This window comes from Silene latifolia, chromosome 11, assembly GCF_048544455.1.
Source record: "Silene latifolia isolate original U9 population chromosome 11, ASM4854445v1, whole genome shotgun sequence".
Lineage (NCBI taxonomy): Eukaryota > Viridiplantae > Streptophyta > Magnoliopsida > Caryophyllales > Caryophyllaceae > Silene > Silene latifolia.
The window spans coordinates 24146798-24164608 of record NC_133536.1 but is presented as its reverse complement, the minus strand read 5'-3'; the positions used below and the strand labels follow the sequence as shown (position 1 = coordinate 24164608).

The following is a 17811-nucleotide window of genomic DNA, read 5'->3' as shown; positions in this document are numbered from 1 at the left end:
GGCAGCATGACGGCGTAAATCGTTGTCTACCAAACCTGTTCAAAAGCTAACCTGCAGGTACAAATAACACAACTCAGCAGCAAAAGGCACTCAGGCCGTCGTATATACAACAAAAAAAGCAAATGTACAAGCAAACTGGGGGCTTCGCCCCAAACAAGTCCAAATCCAAGTAAACTGGGGGCTTCCGCCCCAAAACAAGTCCAAAAAATGTTCAAAATCAAGTCTACAAAACCACGCAGACTACTGCTGTGCACCCTCCAGCTCGGCAACCCTCGCCATAAGAGCGGCAATCTCGGCGTCCCGAAACTCGAGCTCCCTCGACAAACGAGCCGTCTCCTCCCGAGACTGGGTCAACTCTCGCTCCAGCTCACGATCAGCCTGTGGACAATAATAAATTGGCTCATGTCAATCAATTCAAACAAAACTGAAAAAATCAAAAATCAAGGAAAAAACAAATGAGGTTCATACCTGACGACCCCGACCACCGATGAGTGCCTCGATGGCGGTAGCTCGCAGCCGGTTGGCCACCCTCCATAATGCCACGAACCGAGATGGCGCGACCTGCATTTCAAAAGTAATTCTCAGCAAAATTGAACAAATTCAATCAAATGTGTTCTTACACGAAAACTATGCAAAATGGGAACTCACCCTCCGAATCAGATGCTGCCAGTCATCCAGGCCAGCATCCGTCACAGCCACGTCAAAGTCACGCAGCTCGGAGATCGTCGTCCTCCCAGTAGCGTCAGTGTACTCGAGGGTCTCGGGGTACTCTGGGGGCTCGATGCCCGCCGCCTCAACCTCCTGCAAAATGGCTCTCGTTAATCGATGATCTTTCGTCGCGATTCTCGAAAATCAAAATCCAACAAGAAACAGAAGATACTCACCACTACTGGCCAGTACGCCAACCTCCCGTAAAGGAATGCCGAGTAATCCTCGTCAGGGAGAAGAAGGTCGTCGCCACTAGCACCAGCCAAGTCCGCCTCCCTCTCAGCCTCAGAAGGCTCCCTAAACATCGTCCTAGGAGGATCGACGGGAACCGTCAACGCGCCCCGAAAGCACTGACGAGCTAACCGCTCGCCGGATACCACACGGGACCCATCGACGTCCACAACAAAGGCTCGACTCGAGCTCCTAGGTCGAAGGACCTCAGCGACAAAAGGAGGCGCTCCAGCGTACTCCGCCCAAGGTCTGGGCACCCACTGCGACAATATCAAGGCAAAGGTCATTCCTATGATCAATTTAAAACAAAGTATAAGAAGGTGTGAATGAATACAAATGGGATACTCACGCTACTCAGCTGAAGAGCGTTCACATCCCGCCGGTAGACATTGTGAGAAGAACGCTTGCTCTTCGTCCGGCACATGACCCAATCCCTCACCACGGGGTAGGCCCTCTCCGACGGCTCCGTCCTCTTGGGCGCGAGGCCCGGAAAGTAAGAGTACACCCACGCCTGTAAAACAGAATAGTCAATGACGATCTTGCGATCTTTGATAAAAGAAAGGAATTTACTTTGGTCTAAAGGAAGGTTCATACCTCCAACAAAGTAGCCCTGTGTCCAGCGCCGGGAGAAGTCCCCTTCTCCATCAACTCCGGACGAACCATGGCCCTCATAAAGCGGATGAGGACCGCAAAACCAGTGATGACCCAATCCCAACGCCCTAGGGAACTCGGGTCGAAAGAAAGGGGAGAAGCTTCGTCGTGACCTCTCACCCTTGTCTCCGAGGTAAATCGAAGACAAGAACCACCAAAGCCACAGACGAGCCCTCGTCACTCGGTGTGCAAGGAGGAGGAGCCGTCTCCCTCCCATCGATCACCACCGAAGCCGGGGTCTTCCCCGTGAAGTAGTCTCGAACATAGGTACCGGGTACCAAACCCGGCACCGCAACAGCCTTCGGCGACAAGTTCCAGCCGATCAACCTCCTCGCCTCGGCCGAATCCGCCCTCATGCCAGTCTCCGGCCACACCATCTCCTCAGTCCCACACGGCAGACCAGAAATCATGCCGTAATCCTCCAAGGTGACTCCCACCTCACCAAAAGGCAGGTGAAACGTGGAAGTCGTATCCCAGAATCGGTCCAAGAAAGCGCGGACCAGGCTAAGGTTGGCCCGCAACTTCCTCTTCACGATATCCCTCCAGACCTGAACCAGAGGACCGAACGCTCCACGCTCGATCATGGCTCTCTCCTCCTCCGACTGCCGCTCGTAGTGCTCCATCGCTGTCGTATACCCCGAGAACGACCGGATGTTCCAGGCCTCCTAGTATGATTTGAAATAAAGCTATCTTTAGTTTTGAGCAAATTTGAAAGGAATTTGAACAAAAATAGAAAAGGATAGGTAATGAGTTAGGGAATTCCTATTTACCAAGCTCTTCACCGTCCTGTAGGACAAGTGACCCTCTGCAGCCCACACAAGGTGCCTACTCTCCCAGGTCTCAGCCCACGCAGGAGCACCTCTCAGCTGACGACCTCCTCGGCCGAGGTGGGCCCGTCTCGGAATCTCCTCCTCCTCCTCAGCCTCCTCCTCCTCGGGAACCTCGTCCGCAGCAGCCCATCACCGCAGCGGTGAAGGCCTCGCTCCAAAGCCTCCTCAACAACGGCGGCGTCGATGTCCATGGGATCTCTCCGAAGTAGAAGCATCGTCACTTGCAAACATTAAAGCAAATCCAGGCCGCGTCCCATGACGACAAGCCTTTGTTAAGAAGTTTTCGAGCCTTCACGCCCCAGGAATTCCCCATTTCTGGCCATCCTTGGCCATATTCCCACCAATTCAATCACTCATGTGATGAATGGAGTCAAGTCAAGTCCGAGTCAAAGCCTAGTCTCGGGTTCGAGTCGAAAATTCGCAAACATTTATTTGTAATGGCGGTTATGCCCTAAAAAGTGTCTGAAAAAGTTGTCACAAACCAAAATTCCAAGATGGTAGAAAGTTTACCCATCATCCAAGGGTCCCAAATATCAAGTTTCATCACAAATGGGCAATCCTAAGGCCATTTTCGAAGCCATTTACGATCTAGTCGTGAAACTAGTCTCAAAATTCGCTCAAGGGCTCAAAACTCGATGAAAATTCAAAGTAAATACATGGTTATGTTCCTAACATTACCTATTATCCATTTCTAGCATCAATTTGGCAAGAAAAATCCATTTGGGGGAAAAGCCCCAAATTTTCGATCAAAAGGGTCGAAAACCCTAATGTTCGCGGCTCAAAATTCAACAAATATGGAAGATTAATGCAAGATTAAAGCACATACCTCGATTAGTCATATTTTAAGCAAGCTTTTGAATCCAACCTCGACGAAAATGGTGAAGATTTGAGAGAGAATGGAGTGATTTATGTTTCGAATAAAATGAACATAAACCTTCTGACTTTCGCGTTTTTACGCAGAATTGCCAAATTGGGGAACAGACGCAGCAGGTGCTGCGCCTCTTCCAAGAGACGCAGCTCTTGCTGCGCCTCTTCCTTCGTTCCCTCCTGGCGGATTTTCAAAAATCCGTTATGAGTTCGTTATTCGTGGGCCCATCTTTGGTGCGCCTCTTCCTCGATGACATTTTATCATTTTGGTCCATTTCGACGATTTTCTTTCGTTCCGGGCCACGTTTTATCCAGCGCGACAGTATTTTGCAGTATTGTCCGAATTCATTTTATCCCGCGCAGCAGTATTTCGCAGTATTGCTCAATTTTTATGTCCAGCGCAGTAGTATTTTGCAGTACTGCTCACTCAAGACTTTCTTTCTACGACGATCAAGACTTTCTAGTCGTCTATCCCCAGCGCAGTAGTATTTTGCAGTACTGCTCACTCAAGGTTTCCCCTACGACGATCAAGATGTTCCTAGTCGTCGGCATATTCTCCAACCCAGAGTCCGCTTGAGGCCAACGCAAGCAGATTCAACCTCCAAATTTCGCCAGAGTTCGCTTGAGACCAACGCAAGCGGATCCCCAGCAGTTTCTACCGACGTCCTGCTGTTTTCAATATCTCTTGTTCCCCGCGAAGTTCGATTAAATCTCAGGTATGGTCGCTTCTCATGGCTGGCGAGCCTCCTTACGTAGTCTAATGGACTTTAAACGACCCTCCCCGACAGTCGACAGACTCTAAAATGTTCCCGACGACAGGTCCTTGGCTCAGACCCCTTGAGCCGCCTCGCGTCGCCGTAGTCGTCAGGTTGTAATCTTCGATTGACCTGATGGCTATACTTTGACTTTCGCCTTGTCCAAGCCTCAGTCAAAGTGGGGGCTCTGTAGACACCTCGTTTCTGCACCCCTCGCAAACCACCCGGTGATGATTGGGCCGTATGTTTGATACGCGGAACGATTAGTGACAGTTCGTAAGATTATCGTCAAGTGATTGCTCAAACATTAATGTCAACCTCTTAGTTGTCATCTACGTGCCGATACGGTCGTTTTGGCAATAATTAGAGTACATTCATTGAGTCGGGTCAAAAACCGTCTCCATTTTTTCGATATTTTGTTAAATCCCGAGTCGAATGTTCGGAATGTTCGGATATTTCTATTCCATATTTCTCAAATTTTATCTTGGCAAATAATATCCCGTAATATTCAAAAGATAATCGAATTATTTCCGTCCTACCATAACTCAAACGCGGAAATCTTTCTTAAGCAGGAGGAAACCTCCGGGAATAGACGCAACGAGCAGTCTGCGCCTCTTCCAAGAGACGATGGCTGCGCGCCTCTTCCCAGGCCCTTCTTTGCATAATTTACGTATCTTTTTTATATCTTTCCGAGATTCATTTCCAAAGAGTCTCCGAAACCCTATTCCTTCACGTGATTAGTATAAATAGGAGCTTTCGTTCCTCATATTTCTCACGCGAGTGTCCGCCCTTATCTTCTCCCTTTGCATTCTAGACTTCGTTCTTACTAATTGGCGCCTACGTGCTTGGACTTCCGACCACGTAAGCTCGGATCTTTCCGGGTACCAGCCTCTCCGTTGCATGACCGACCAATTTGACCACTACACTCAATCAATCTAATTAATCAACTTGTTAAATCGTTTTCCTCTTACGAGGGCACTCTTTCCTTGCATTCGCGTCGAGCATCACTAATCGATCTTCTTAGTTCTTCTCGTTCCGTCAACATGTAAGTCTGAGGGTGTATTAATCTCTCTTTTATTTATTGTATTTTAATTATTGTATAACAATTGTAAGGTTTGTGTCGAAAACACCATTAAAACCGATTTCTAAAACCGTCTTTAAAACCTTTTTTTGCGGATTTCCAGAGAGACGGACGTCGAGAAAAGACGCAGCAACCGCGCGCCTCTTGAAGGAGCGCAGCACTGCTGCGCCTCTTCGTGAGGGCCGCAGCAGCAGATTCGCTTCTTTTCTTCTTCCTCCGTCCTCTGTAATTCGTATCAAATTAATTTCTTTTGTTTTGTTAGTCTGTTAATTCGTTCACATGATAGTTTAATAATTCATATGTATATTATCCATCATCATTAACATATTTAAATCGTCATAAATCCGACTTAAATCCCAAATAATCAATATTTGCGGGTTTTCGTCATTAAATTCAATTCGAGTTTTAGAAGTTCAATTCGTTCACATTGAGTTTCTGGGATTCATCGTTGATATATTTTCACCTGTTTGTTCATTAATTCATCATTAATTCATCATGTTTAGTTAATAATTCGTTTAGTTAGTTAGTTTAATTAATCATTCATTAACATCGACCCTTCACATAATTAATCCGTCTTATTTCCGTCTTAACCATGTTTTACTGTTTTATGACCTCAATCATATGTAAATAATTCATTAATCACTTTCATCCGAGTCTAATATCGTAATCAATCCATTAATTTATCAATTAACATTAACGGTTTTGCGATTCGCTTCACGCCACACGAGAACTCACCCTTGGAACAGACGCAGCGTCGCGCCTCTTCCAAAGGGCGCATGTTTTCCGCGCCTGTTCAGGTGAATTCTGTCCCTGAACTCCTTTTCTGCCTTGACCTAGTTTAGTTAGTAAGCGTATCAATTAACTATTAATCGTATTATCACCTTCTGACTTGTTCGTATTTCTTTATTTTATTCTTTTATTCTTTTTTATCAAATCATCCGTTTTAGCGGTATTTTCGACATAAATCGCTTTGTTCCTTGTAATTAATGTAATTTTCTTTATTGTAATTTATTATTATTGTATTTTGTATCATTTGTATGTTTTCACATGTAAATCGACCTTAAATCCCAACTTCGACATTAATTGTGTGCTAAATTACATGTCAACCGACTTAGTCTAATTCTCACATGCTAGGATTAATCTATGGATGTTGCATTGCATGCATATAGCCGACGATATATCAAGTACGAATAACTTCCCTAATCATTAGTAGAGGCCGCTATCGAGGCGGGCGGGATTAGGTGTTCGATCAAAAGAGCTTCCTAATACGTACCCTCACCCCTTACTCCAGATCTCCGTGAGCACCCGTGTTCATTGGCATCCACGAGAGTCATTCTAGACATAGAATGCTAAGGGTAACGATTGCTTAGTGTTCATGTCATTACTTTGTGTCTTGACATGACACGAGGTATTCGAACGGTTCCAATTTCCCATAAAAATTGGTGGCGACTCCTTACAAAATGCAAACGCTTGTTTTCGACCTTCACCAAGCGCCCCCGTGGGCGGCCCGCTGTCCACACAAGGTCACTGCTACAATCAAATTAACTTTGGGTTTGACAACAAACCCACGATAAGAAACACTAATCCCCTTTGGACCTCTCAAAGAAACCCTCTTTTGATGGAAATCTATCTTAGCCTTGTACTTTCCCAACCAATCCATCCCAACTATCATCTCAAAACCATCTAAAGGGAACTCTAACAAGTCGACAGGTAGATCAACTTGTCCAACTAACATAGAAACACCTCTATACAACCGCCCACAAGATACAGACTCCCCCGAAGTTATAAAAACTTCCTCTCTTACAGACTCATACTCACTCAAACCCAACCGTTTAACATGACTCGATGATACAAATGACTGCGACGCTCTCGAATCAAACAAAACAAAGGTAAAAACTCCATTAACAAGAAATGTACTGGTGATAACGTGAGCATCATCCTCATCTCCTTTCTTCTCTATCATAAACAGCTTTCCACTGGTCTTCTGCCCACCTCCCTGGACAGTACTAGTTGGGGTAGTCAGTTTAGCAGCCGACTATAACAACTCGACCCACCACGTCGTAACACAACCTCAATAAGATGAGATGTGTACCTTTGGGCCTATTATTTGTCCTCACTTAAGCCCAAAAGCACAAGACCTTGTTACTAAGTGGCAGGTGGAATCCCTTATAAACATATCACAACCTCCTCAATTCCCCGATGTGGGACAACCTTACTCTCAATAACTTGGGGTATTACAATCTCCCCCACTTAAAGAACACAACGTCCTCGTTGTGCCTCCAACTTGACCGCAGCCAAGCCCAGAATCCTCCCCCGCTAGGTGTGTGACCCGGATACTCCCGACCACGGGCTCACCACACGGTTGCAGAGTTGCTCCGATACCATTTATAACAACCCGACCCATCACGTCGTAACACAACCTCAATAAGATGAGATGTGTACCTTTGGGCCTATTATTTGTCCTCACTTAAGCCCAAAAGCACAAGGCCTTGTTACTAAGTGGTGGGTGGAATCCTTTATAAACATATCACAACCTCCTCAATTCCCCGATGTGGGACAACCTTACTCTCAATAACTTGGGGTCACCCCTGGTTGTTGTTGGTGTTCGTATCCGGTCTCTGATATGAAGTACCGCCATTGAGGTTAGCCCCACCGTTGTCGCTCTGACCTCCCATGTTGTTCCATGACCCAGCCGGCCTGTTACTAGCATAGCTCTGTGTAGGACCCTGTGAGAAACTCCCCTGTGACGGTCTCTGGAAACTCCTACTCACCGCACTGGTGCACTCATGTCTCTTGTAGCCCACACCGCCACAATTATAACAGCACATACCCCAACTACTACCACCACTACCACGACCACGCCCGTATGGAGCCCCAGCTCTAAACCTCAAGCCCGATGAATATGCTCTCACCTGATTATGGCCACCCTTCTTGTAGCTGGAATGACCACCACCCTCGCTCTCAGCTTTCCTCTTCTCAGCACCTCTCTCCTTGGTCATCTCCACTAACCTCTCAGCCCTCCCAGCACGCTTATAGACCTTCTTCACATCTGTAAGAACTCCCACCGGTAACTTCTCCGTAATCTTGGGGGTCAACCCCTTCTCAAATCTCAATGCCAAGTTCTCTTCACTCAGCTCCATGTCCTCAGCATACCTGGACTTCTCATTAAATTTGCAGTAGTACTCAGCTACCGTCATCTCAGATGTCATCTTAAAATCATCAAAGTCTTCCCTCAACTTACTACGCACGTGCTCTGGCACAAACTCACGCCTCATCGCCTTCCTGAACTCATCCCAAGGTATCGCAGGTAGCCCCTGCTTCATATTCATCTCCCGAGCACTCACTTTAACCTTATCCCACCACTCACCGACCGCTTCCCTCAAGTAGAACGCAGCTTGTTCCACTTTCAACTCCTCCGGGCAATGAACTAACTCGAGAATATTCTCCATCTCTCTATGCCAATTATCCAGCAGAATTGGCGCCCCTGTTCCCTTATACTCCTTAGGGTTGAACCTAGCTATGTGAATGCTGATTTTGGAGTGATCAACATCCTTATCCTTTCCCACTCTTTTCAAAGCATCTGTGAGAGCATCCTGGTGCTCCAACATCTTTACTATATCATCAACGGTCATACTCTCTGCTCTAGCATACAAAGCGTTAATCTTTGGCGGCATCTTGTAACTATATAAGAGAAAGGTAAACATAAACACTCTACATCTCAAAACAAGCATACAACCTATATAAAACATACTCGATCGAGCCCCTCAACCTACTCGATCGAGTTGAGGTCACTCGATCGAGTTGCCCCACCTACTCGATCGAGTGCCTCGACACCAGAACCTGATCAGAAAACTCCCAAAAATGCACTCGATTGAGCTGACTGCCCACTCGATCGAGATGACCCCACTCGATCGAGTGCCTCCACCTACTCGATCGAGCGCCCAAAAACTCACTTCTGCCCAGAAAACGTAAAACTACCTAATCGATCGAGTCAAACCCACTCGATCGAGCCTCTCACCTACTCGATCGAGTTCCCCCCACTCGATCGAGTCATGCAGACTTGTATATACTACCCGCATGTTCATCTTACTTTCCCAACTTTCTATACTACCAGCACAACGACAACAACAACATATATACCTACGCAACTCTTTATATACTCAAACAAAACAACTTTACTTCCATATTTCTAACATACCACATTATAAATCAAACATCATGCCTTTAATCATCCAACATAGAAATCACATAATCATCACCTTTTATTCCATACCTCATATCCTCATCATTCATGCATCCACCGATTCACACCACATGTTATTATATAGATATCCAAACAAGAAAATAACACATAACGATCCCGACACGTACCCCATGTGACCGGTTCAAAATTATAGGGCGAGTTCGCGACTTTAGGACGTCTCCCAAGCCTTTGCATTAGCTCCTACAACTTCTACCCCCGGTTTATTTTAGTTTGACTCCCTATGTTCATTAGGTTCATTGGTTACAGGTTTCAGGATCGTCGCTCTGATACCACTTTGTGACACCCCCATACTCCAAGTGCTTTACCAGGACCACTTAAGGTATGGAAACGTCACCATCTCGGTTACCCGGGGCAATGATAATCATAAGACAATAACGAAACATACTTAAAAGTAAATACGGTTTAAAAATGATTACATGTATACTCCAAAACTGTTAAACTGAAATACAATGTTCTCAAAACGGTCTACTGATAAAACTACCAAAACTACAAAACCTCGTCTGACACAGCGGGAGACTTTTCTAACTGCCACGTGATGACTCATCCCAGCTATCCCATACTCGTCATATCATACCTGCTCAATAACTGCTCACCATCTCCGAATGGATCACCACAGTTTTTAAAACAATTAACGGGGTCAGTACTAGTTACATAAAACAAAGCCACAATGAAACAAATGCCAAAAACAACTCAACAACACAACAATTCTCCAGTCTCCATAATCAATCTTCACACAACTGACTACACACTAATGTGTGTAGTCCTGCCAGAGTACCCATCGCAACAAGTACTCCACGCCGTCAGTGGGAGACCGCAGTCGTACCCACCAAATCCCCGCTCATCACCACTGAGCGATAAACCCAAGTTTCCTTAATGTGCATATCCCCTCCTGTGTGGGTTCCATAGAGGGCAAACCAAGGGCGTGAAGTCACTCCCGCAAGTGACTCCACTCAGCCAGGGACGCGCCCCAAAGATCTCAAACAATTATACACAACAATCATTACACTACACTATCAACAACCACCAAATCAGAATCCAATGCCAATACGATATACAACAACAGTAATCAACAACCACACTTATGTAATTAATACTGAGTAGGGAAAACCCTACCTGAAAAGCAAACACGGAATCAGACGATCAAGCAGCTAAATCAGAATCTCTCCTCAACGAACCCTCCTCCTATACATACATACATATTATTACTACCGTAATCTTATAAACCATAAAAAAACCCCCAAATTACCCAATTAGGGTTTAACCAACATTAACCAAACGATATAAAAATGATATGTAGAGCTTACCCTCGACACAAGGATCACAAGGATGTGAAGAACGACGAAAATCGACACTTCTAGCTCCGGGATTTGCTAATAATGCTATGAGATTAAGCAACATAACTTGAAAATTCTCCTTGTTTGTGATTTAGGTTTGCAAAAGTGTTTTAGGAAAAAGATGACGAAAGAATATATATTAATCCACATTACTAAAAAACTCGTGGCAAATCACCCGTTAACCGACTTACTCGATCGAGTAAGTCACTTACTCGATCGAGTTACCCTTTCTCGATCGAATACCAAGCTTACTCGATCGAGTAGCCATCAAGCAGACTAATGTTTTGCGTAAAACCATACTTACTCGACAGAGTAAGCCCCACTCGATAGAGTACCCTAAGACTCATAAAACTGTAGTATTACAGGTCCTTTCCAGATTGGATGCTAGAGACTGTTGGTGTTCTAGAACTTCTGAAGTAGTGGCGGACCCGGTCCAAGGTATATTGGATGCAGAGGATGTTCGATACGTATGTATAGCAAATTCCCAAGAAAGGCACATGGACATGCAGGTTCAGGAGCATGTGGGGGTACACACTTGACCAGGCGATGGCATGTGGTATAAAACAATGCTCGCGGTAGCATGGGGTGTCGGCTAACGGGAGGTTATCAAGACTTGGTGATGTTTCGGGTGCCAAGAAGTTAGGGTTGTAGGTTGTATGTGGGGAGTTCGCCACGGAGGTCAAGGTGTGAGTTAAGATGATGGTCCTTGATTTGATAGATGATTGTTAGGGTGCAAACTCATGTTCTACATCGGTAGAATAAGGATGGAAGATCATCTTTATAAATGTGTACAAAATATAATAGTACGAGGCGTTTTGGGAAGGAGGCCAAACACAAAACCATCCGGGCTTGGCCCAAAGCAGACAATATCATATTAATGTGACGATGTGGTGGAGGTGATAGTTCAACATTTAATAATTTAGATCGCGAGAGCTAAAATTTACTTTAAGTGAAAACTAATGAATCAAATCGAGAATCTCACGTCTACTTACTTATAGAGATAGAAAAATATCAGTTCAAATCCTATCTTATGGGGATACAAAACATTGAACTCATACTTCGTCTAACGGTATTTTGGAGACCCACTTTGTATCCTGGCCCATTGACTAAATAACTTAACCCCAAATCCGTTTCATTACCGTAAGGTCCATATGATCTCGGTTCTCATACTTCGTCTAACGCTATTTTGGAGACCCGGTTCGTATCCTGGCCCGTTGACTAAATAACTGAACCCCAAATTCGTTTCATTACAGTAAGGTCCATATGATCTCGGTTGGGTCGTCATGCTACGAGTTAAGTATCTTCTACTGTAAGGTACATGAAATAAACAGCACATCCACAACAGATCGGATGCACTTCCACATTATGGAACGACACTTAAAATGAACAATAAATTAGAATGTCAAAATTGTTATGATCGACATAGAAAGATAAATTTTCTATTTTATTCATTTTACTCGTATATTGTAGATTAGTAGCCATTATTGAAAACTACAATAACAAAGCTAAATGTGAATATTTCGGCTCAACGGAAACATGCCTCAATTTGAGCGTTCTCCAACTCACACCCCTACTACTACTAAGAGAATAAAGTCTTAAGTTGAGTCTTGGATTTCTAAGACTCAACTTAAGACTTTGGTAAGACTTTGTAAAGACTAGGGTAGATTATTGGTAGTATTGAGTGAGTCTTGTCTCAAGACTTACCAAAGTCTTGTCTCAAAACTACCAATAATCTTACCCTAAAGTCTTGACAAAGTCTTAAGTTGAGTTTTGGAAATCCAAGACTCAACTTAAGACTCTACATGAGTCTTGACCCCACTATTAAAAGAAGACTTTCAATGAAAGAATGACAAGTGTTATATTATTTTTGTTCTTTTTTCTTAAACCCCACATTTTCTCAAGTAAAGTGAAAAATTAGAGTATGAGGTAGGTCTGACTGATAATGTATAAAGTCTGAGGTAAGTCTGAGGTGAGTCTGAACAATAAATAAATAATAAAAGTTATTGGAAAACTGATGTGACAAAGTCTTAAAACTTTGGTGAGTCTGACTGATAATCTCACCCTAACCTAAAATAACCCGACCCAAATTTTACCATTTCAAACCCGGCCAGTTGACCCGATTTGTCAATTCGAACGCCCCCTATCAATCAATTTTTTGGTACATTGAACACCCTTATTCATTCTTTCAAAACACCCCAAATTAATCAAACCCGAATTCCTCCGCGTCGTTCTCCTTTGTCATCCTCCGTTGTCCTCCAGCGTCGTTCTCCTTCGTCATCCTTCGTTGTCCTCCTCATCATTGGCTATTCACCACATGTAAGTTCTTTTTCTTGTTTTCCTTCCCCCTTTCTATTTTCCCCAAATCAGCTTTTCCCCAATCCTCTTCATCATCGGCTTTTCCCTAATCCTCTTCATCTTTTTGTTTTTTTAATTCACCTTGTTTTGTAAACGACTATTTGTTCAAATTATATGATTGTTTATATAGTTGATTTGATTATGTATCAGTGATATTACTATTGTTTGATTTAGATATGCAATTATTTGTGATTCATTATTTCACATTTCTAATTTTAAAATGATGATTTGAAACAAATTCATGTTCCCAAACAGTGGTGTCATAGTGTGAGATTGATTTAATTAAATGTTTGAGTAGTTGCTTACCAGGTGATTACTAGGCAGTAAAAAGATGGTGTAATGGCTGGAATAGGTATTTGATTATATATTAGTGGATATTATCTGCCAACGATTTGAATTTTTCCTTAACCAATACGTTTTAAACATTCAATTGTCTATAAATCTAGCCCTAGATAGAATTCATTCCTGGTTCTGCCCCTCTTAATCCCAAACAATACCTAATTAAATTTAAAATGAATGCCAGGCTAATGAGGCTGTTTGAATTTCATAACAGGTAAGCAACTGTGAAGTTTATTGTCTTCTGTTATCTTTCCCCTGAACTAACTTAAGAGTTAGCATGACGAAGTGGACAGCAAAAATTAATACCATTGCAGACTTGTTCGATTCTCTTGGCATGGATTTTCGGACACATATTGATGAAATCATCAGAACCAACGGTCCTGGGAGTTGTCTTTTTAGATTAATAAAAGTAAATGCTTCAGATACTTTAGGAGAACTCCTTACATTTTTATTGGCCAAATACAACCCTGATAAGTTTTGTTTTGAAATTAATGAAAATCTTCTCAACATTACGTTAGAAAATGTTTTGTTTTTAACTGGTTTGCCCATTCAAGGGGAACCAGTCATTTCGGAAACATGTCGTGACCTAAAAGTTTTTGTTGATTTGTTTGATATTTATGAAAAAAAAGTTTCAATAAAAAAATTGAAATCTATTGCAATTGATGTCGGCGCGGATATAGAGAAAAGAAAGAAAGCAATCCTCTTGATCATTGTCGATTGCATAATTTGCCCAAACCAAAATGGGCAAATATGTAATACGACATTTGCGCAATTTCTCCAAAAGTTAGATGATGTGGACACATATGCATGGGGGGCAGCATTGTTGTCCTATTTGTACCATAGGATAACAAAAAATGTATAGAGTTCGAAGAAGACGCTAGACGGAAACATTTGGATTTTGGTTAGTCGTTTATTTATTTTCTTTTGTTAATTGTTTTGTTAATCGTTTATTTATTTTCCATGTGCAGAGTTTTTTTCTTATCCGGATCCCCATGCTCCAAGCCGCCATCAAAATAGAGATAAATCTTGGTGAGGCGCCTCTCATGCATTCAGTGGTCGATGCAGTGTCACCCATTAGTAGAAATAAGAAACCCAAATACTTGGATGATGTGAAAGAAATTCTTGATCATCTATCTGATGAGGTAAAGCCCAGTCTTTCTATTTTAGTCTTTCTATTTTATTCTTTCTATCTCGCAGGTTGTGTAGGCTTGTACTCTTGTAGCGTCTGGTGAAGTAGTGAAATAGTAAAATTCCTATTTACTGAATATTAGATGAATGTGATTAATGTTTTTACTGCTGATATCTCCATGAATTGCATGAATTATCTTTATGACAAAATTATCCAGGAGTTTCATTTACTCATGTTAGCCAATGCTGATATCTTAACACCAACTATATGCATGACCTACTGATGATTGTAGAATGTAGATTACTTATACCATGTGTAAACTTAACCTATTTTTTCTCTTTGTAGGATATTTTGTGGAGACTGTATAAGAGGGTGAGATTACCTGCGCTCGTACGCGATCAGGTCAAGTTTGGGAGCCTTGTTGCACCACTGTTTTGCTTCGACAAGGTGGTACATCATAGACCCAATCTTGTAACCAAACAATTTAAGGTGCATTGATTTCATGGACCACTATCAGAAAGAGCTTCTTAGGTGGAAACACAAGAAGCTGGCAGAGGACCATATGATACCTCAGGATACGGATCGGAGCAGCACGGCCACCAATCACAGCAGCAGCAGCAACACGAACTCAGGAAACAACAGTGACATCAACGGACCCTCTTCATCAGATGAAGAATTGAGCTCTCCCTTGATTAATATGTTGAAAAGGATTCAGAAGGCCATCAGGAAGCGGCCTCGATGTGCACCGGGTCATAATCGGGAGTAGGTGCAGCAGGTAAGCAATGGAACCCCACCACCCCCTTCCATTTTTTTTATTTGAACAACATTGCATAGAAATATGATGGTTCTACTGCATATATTTTTTTAAAACTGTATCACATACAAACATGATGTTTCTTCGAATCAAACATCCGACGCACCCAACTGATCTTCATTGTTACTTATATTAATCAGAAAAGAGTCTTCACCGTGGACGACCAGGTTATGTTACTGAAGCCACAAAGAAGTCAATTGTTTCTGCATCAGTACCGGAGAAGAACAAGAAAAAAATTAGTTACCCCTTGATGCCCGTTGATTGATCTTAGTTAAACCCGAGTTTATGATTTAGTCAATATTTGTAAACTTTGATGACGACCGTTTGTAAATAGAAGCTATACTCATTCATGAGCCTAGCAAAACTCGGTCAATTTTTTTATTTTTGTATAAGACGAATTAATTTCAATTTCAATTGTTTAACATGAACGAAAACTTTATTAAAGCATTAAATTCATGTCAAGGTCACTCCTAATATAGGGCTGTTGTACTTGGGTATCAACATTTATTTAGAAGAATCAATTTGATCTCACTTCTCCCCTTACTCCTTCCACACTGTCAGCCTCCCCTCGCCTCCTCCGACTGACGGTCTTCTTTGTCGCCGCCTTTCCTCAGCGAAGTCTACTCAGTGCTCACTAGGTGCCTTACTTTTCACTTTTCTCTAATTTCTCAATCAAGGTTTAATTTCTATATTAATCTCTGCATAATAATAAGGTTCTAATTAATCATATAAATCAAAATCAATCGTTATTATTATTGTTGTTGTTGTTGTTATTGAAGTTTGGGTTTTTAATTTGGAGATTGTTTGTTTGATTTTGGGAATTTTGGGATTGTTTGATTTCGGGTTAATTTTCAAAAGCTAGGCCACGCATAAATTGACAATTGCTAGTTTTCTATGTTTATTGCTTTTTACTTTTTTTTATTACTCCCTTAGTCCTTCCGATTCAAACAAATGATAACACTTACCTAAAACGGACAATCCACACCAATGGTAACATACCTTATTTGGTCTGAAAAATGACTAAGTTAGTTTTATACCCCACTACCTATTTACATGTTTGCCATCAAATAGCTCACTCACCTCCACTCAATGTTAATTACAGATTTACAGTATTACACAATACATTATTCTTGTGGACTCATTCAAAGCTTCCAACTTTACCCCTCACTTTTCCACCTTTTCCTAAATAATCTCATTTTCCTTATGTTACCAGGTAATTTATCAGCAACTGTTTGCAGAACAGTCATTTCAAACAGTCGTTTTTCTGTACTTAAGGTAACTTCTGTTTATGAAGTCGTTTTTGATGTCTATATTCTTCTGTGATCCTAAAGATTGTGGTAACTATTTTCAAATGTCTATTTTCTTTTGTTCGCTTTTTTTTGCAGGTAATTTATCAGCAATTGTTTGCAAAACTACAAAGAGGAAATTTGTGTGCTTCTAAGTCTCTATGCTGAACTTTCTACCAAAGATGTCCACTTTCTCATAGAGCTTAAACCGTATTTTATTTTGATTTTCCTCTTGTAATCATATTTTCCAAATAATATTCCCAAGTGGGTATATTATATTCCGAATCGGTTATATTATATTCCCAGTCGGGTATATAGGATAATCAAGAGCATCTATAGCATAATCCTTAAAGTCAAATAAAGAAACTTTCTTCCGCTCCTCCTACTGCATGATCTCAAACTTGCTTTCTCGGCAGTTGTTGCCTCGTAAATCTTCTTGATAAGATCATTGAAGAATTGCTCTTGAAAGTTCATTTATTCTTTTTACGTACAGTCATTACTTTTTGGTACCACTGATATTTTTGTATACAGTCGTAAAGTTGAGTTTTTGGAGAATGCTGTTGACAGTGGTTAAAAAGGAGAGAAACTAGTGGCAGTTGGATAAATTAAGAAAGGTCAAGTGAAAGCGGGCTATGTGAGTCCATCGGTAGCACCAATGATGAGACAGGATGGACGTTGCGACCGCAGAGTCGGTAGGGCAACATTATCTGGAAAATATGATTACAAGAGGAAAATCAAAATAAAATACGGTTTAAGATCCATGAGAAAGTGGACATCTTTGGCAGAAAGTTCAGCAGAGAGACTTAGAAGCACAAAAATTTCCTACTTGTAAGTTCTGCAACAGTTGTTGATAAATTACCGGCAAAAAAAAGCGAAAACAACATTAAAATGGAAAATGCATCAAATGACTAAGATTCAGTACAAAAAAACAACTATTTGAGACGCAATAGGATCACAAAAGAAAATAGACATCTGCAAAACCATTCTGCTTAAACTCAGGCCTCTGCAAAAGCGTCTCGTTCAACACCTCCATAAGACTGAAAAGGCTTCATTCAGGAAAAGCTCAATAGGATGTGCCATTTACACCCACCCAGTGCTAAAACAGTTTTTAGACAGAAAACAAGGGGCTGACAAAAACTCGCTTCCTTCTAATGAGACGATTGATGA

At 42.1% G+C, this 17811-nt stretch overlaps 1 protein-coding gene across 1 annotated transcript; it reads right to left on the bottom strand.

Moving 5' to 3' along the window:
- Positions 1-234: 234 nt before the first annotated feature.
- Positions 235-8797, bottom strand: LOC141613106 (uncharacterized). Its single transcript, XM_074431842.1, has 5 exons — positions 8637-8797; positions 8277-8405; positions 649-844; positions 469-561; positions 235-378 (listed from the first exon to the last, which is right to left on the bottom strand). Exons 1-5 carry the CDS (start codon positions 8795-8797, stop codon positions 241-243), a joined length of 717 nt encoding a protein of 238 aa, XP_074287943.1. The 3' UTR covers positions 235-240.
- Between the last annotated feature and the right edge of the window lie 9014 nt (positions 8798-17811).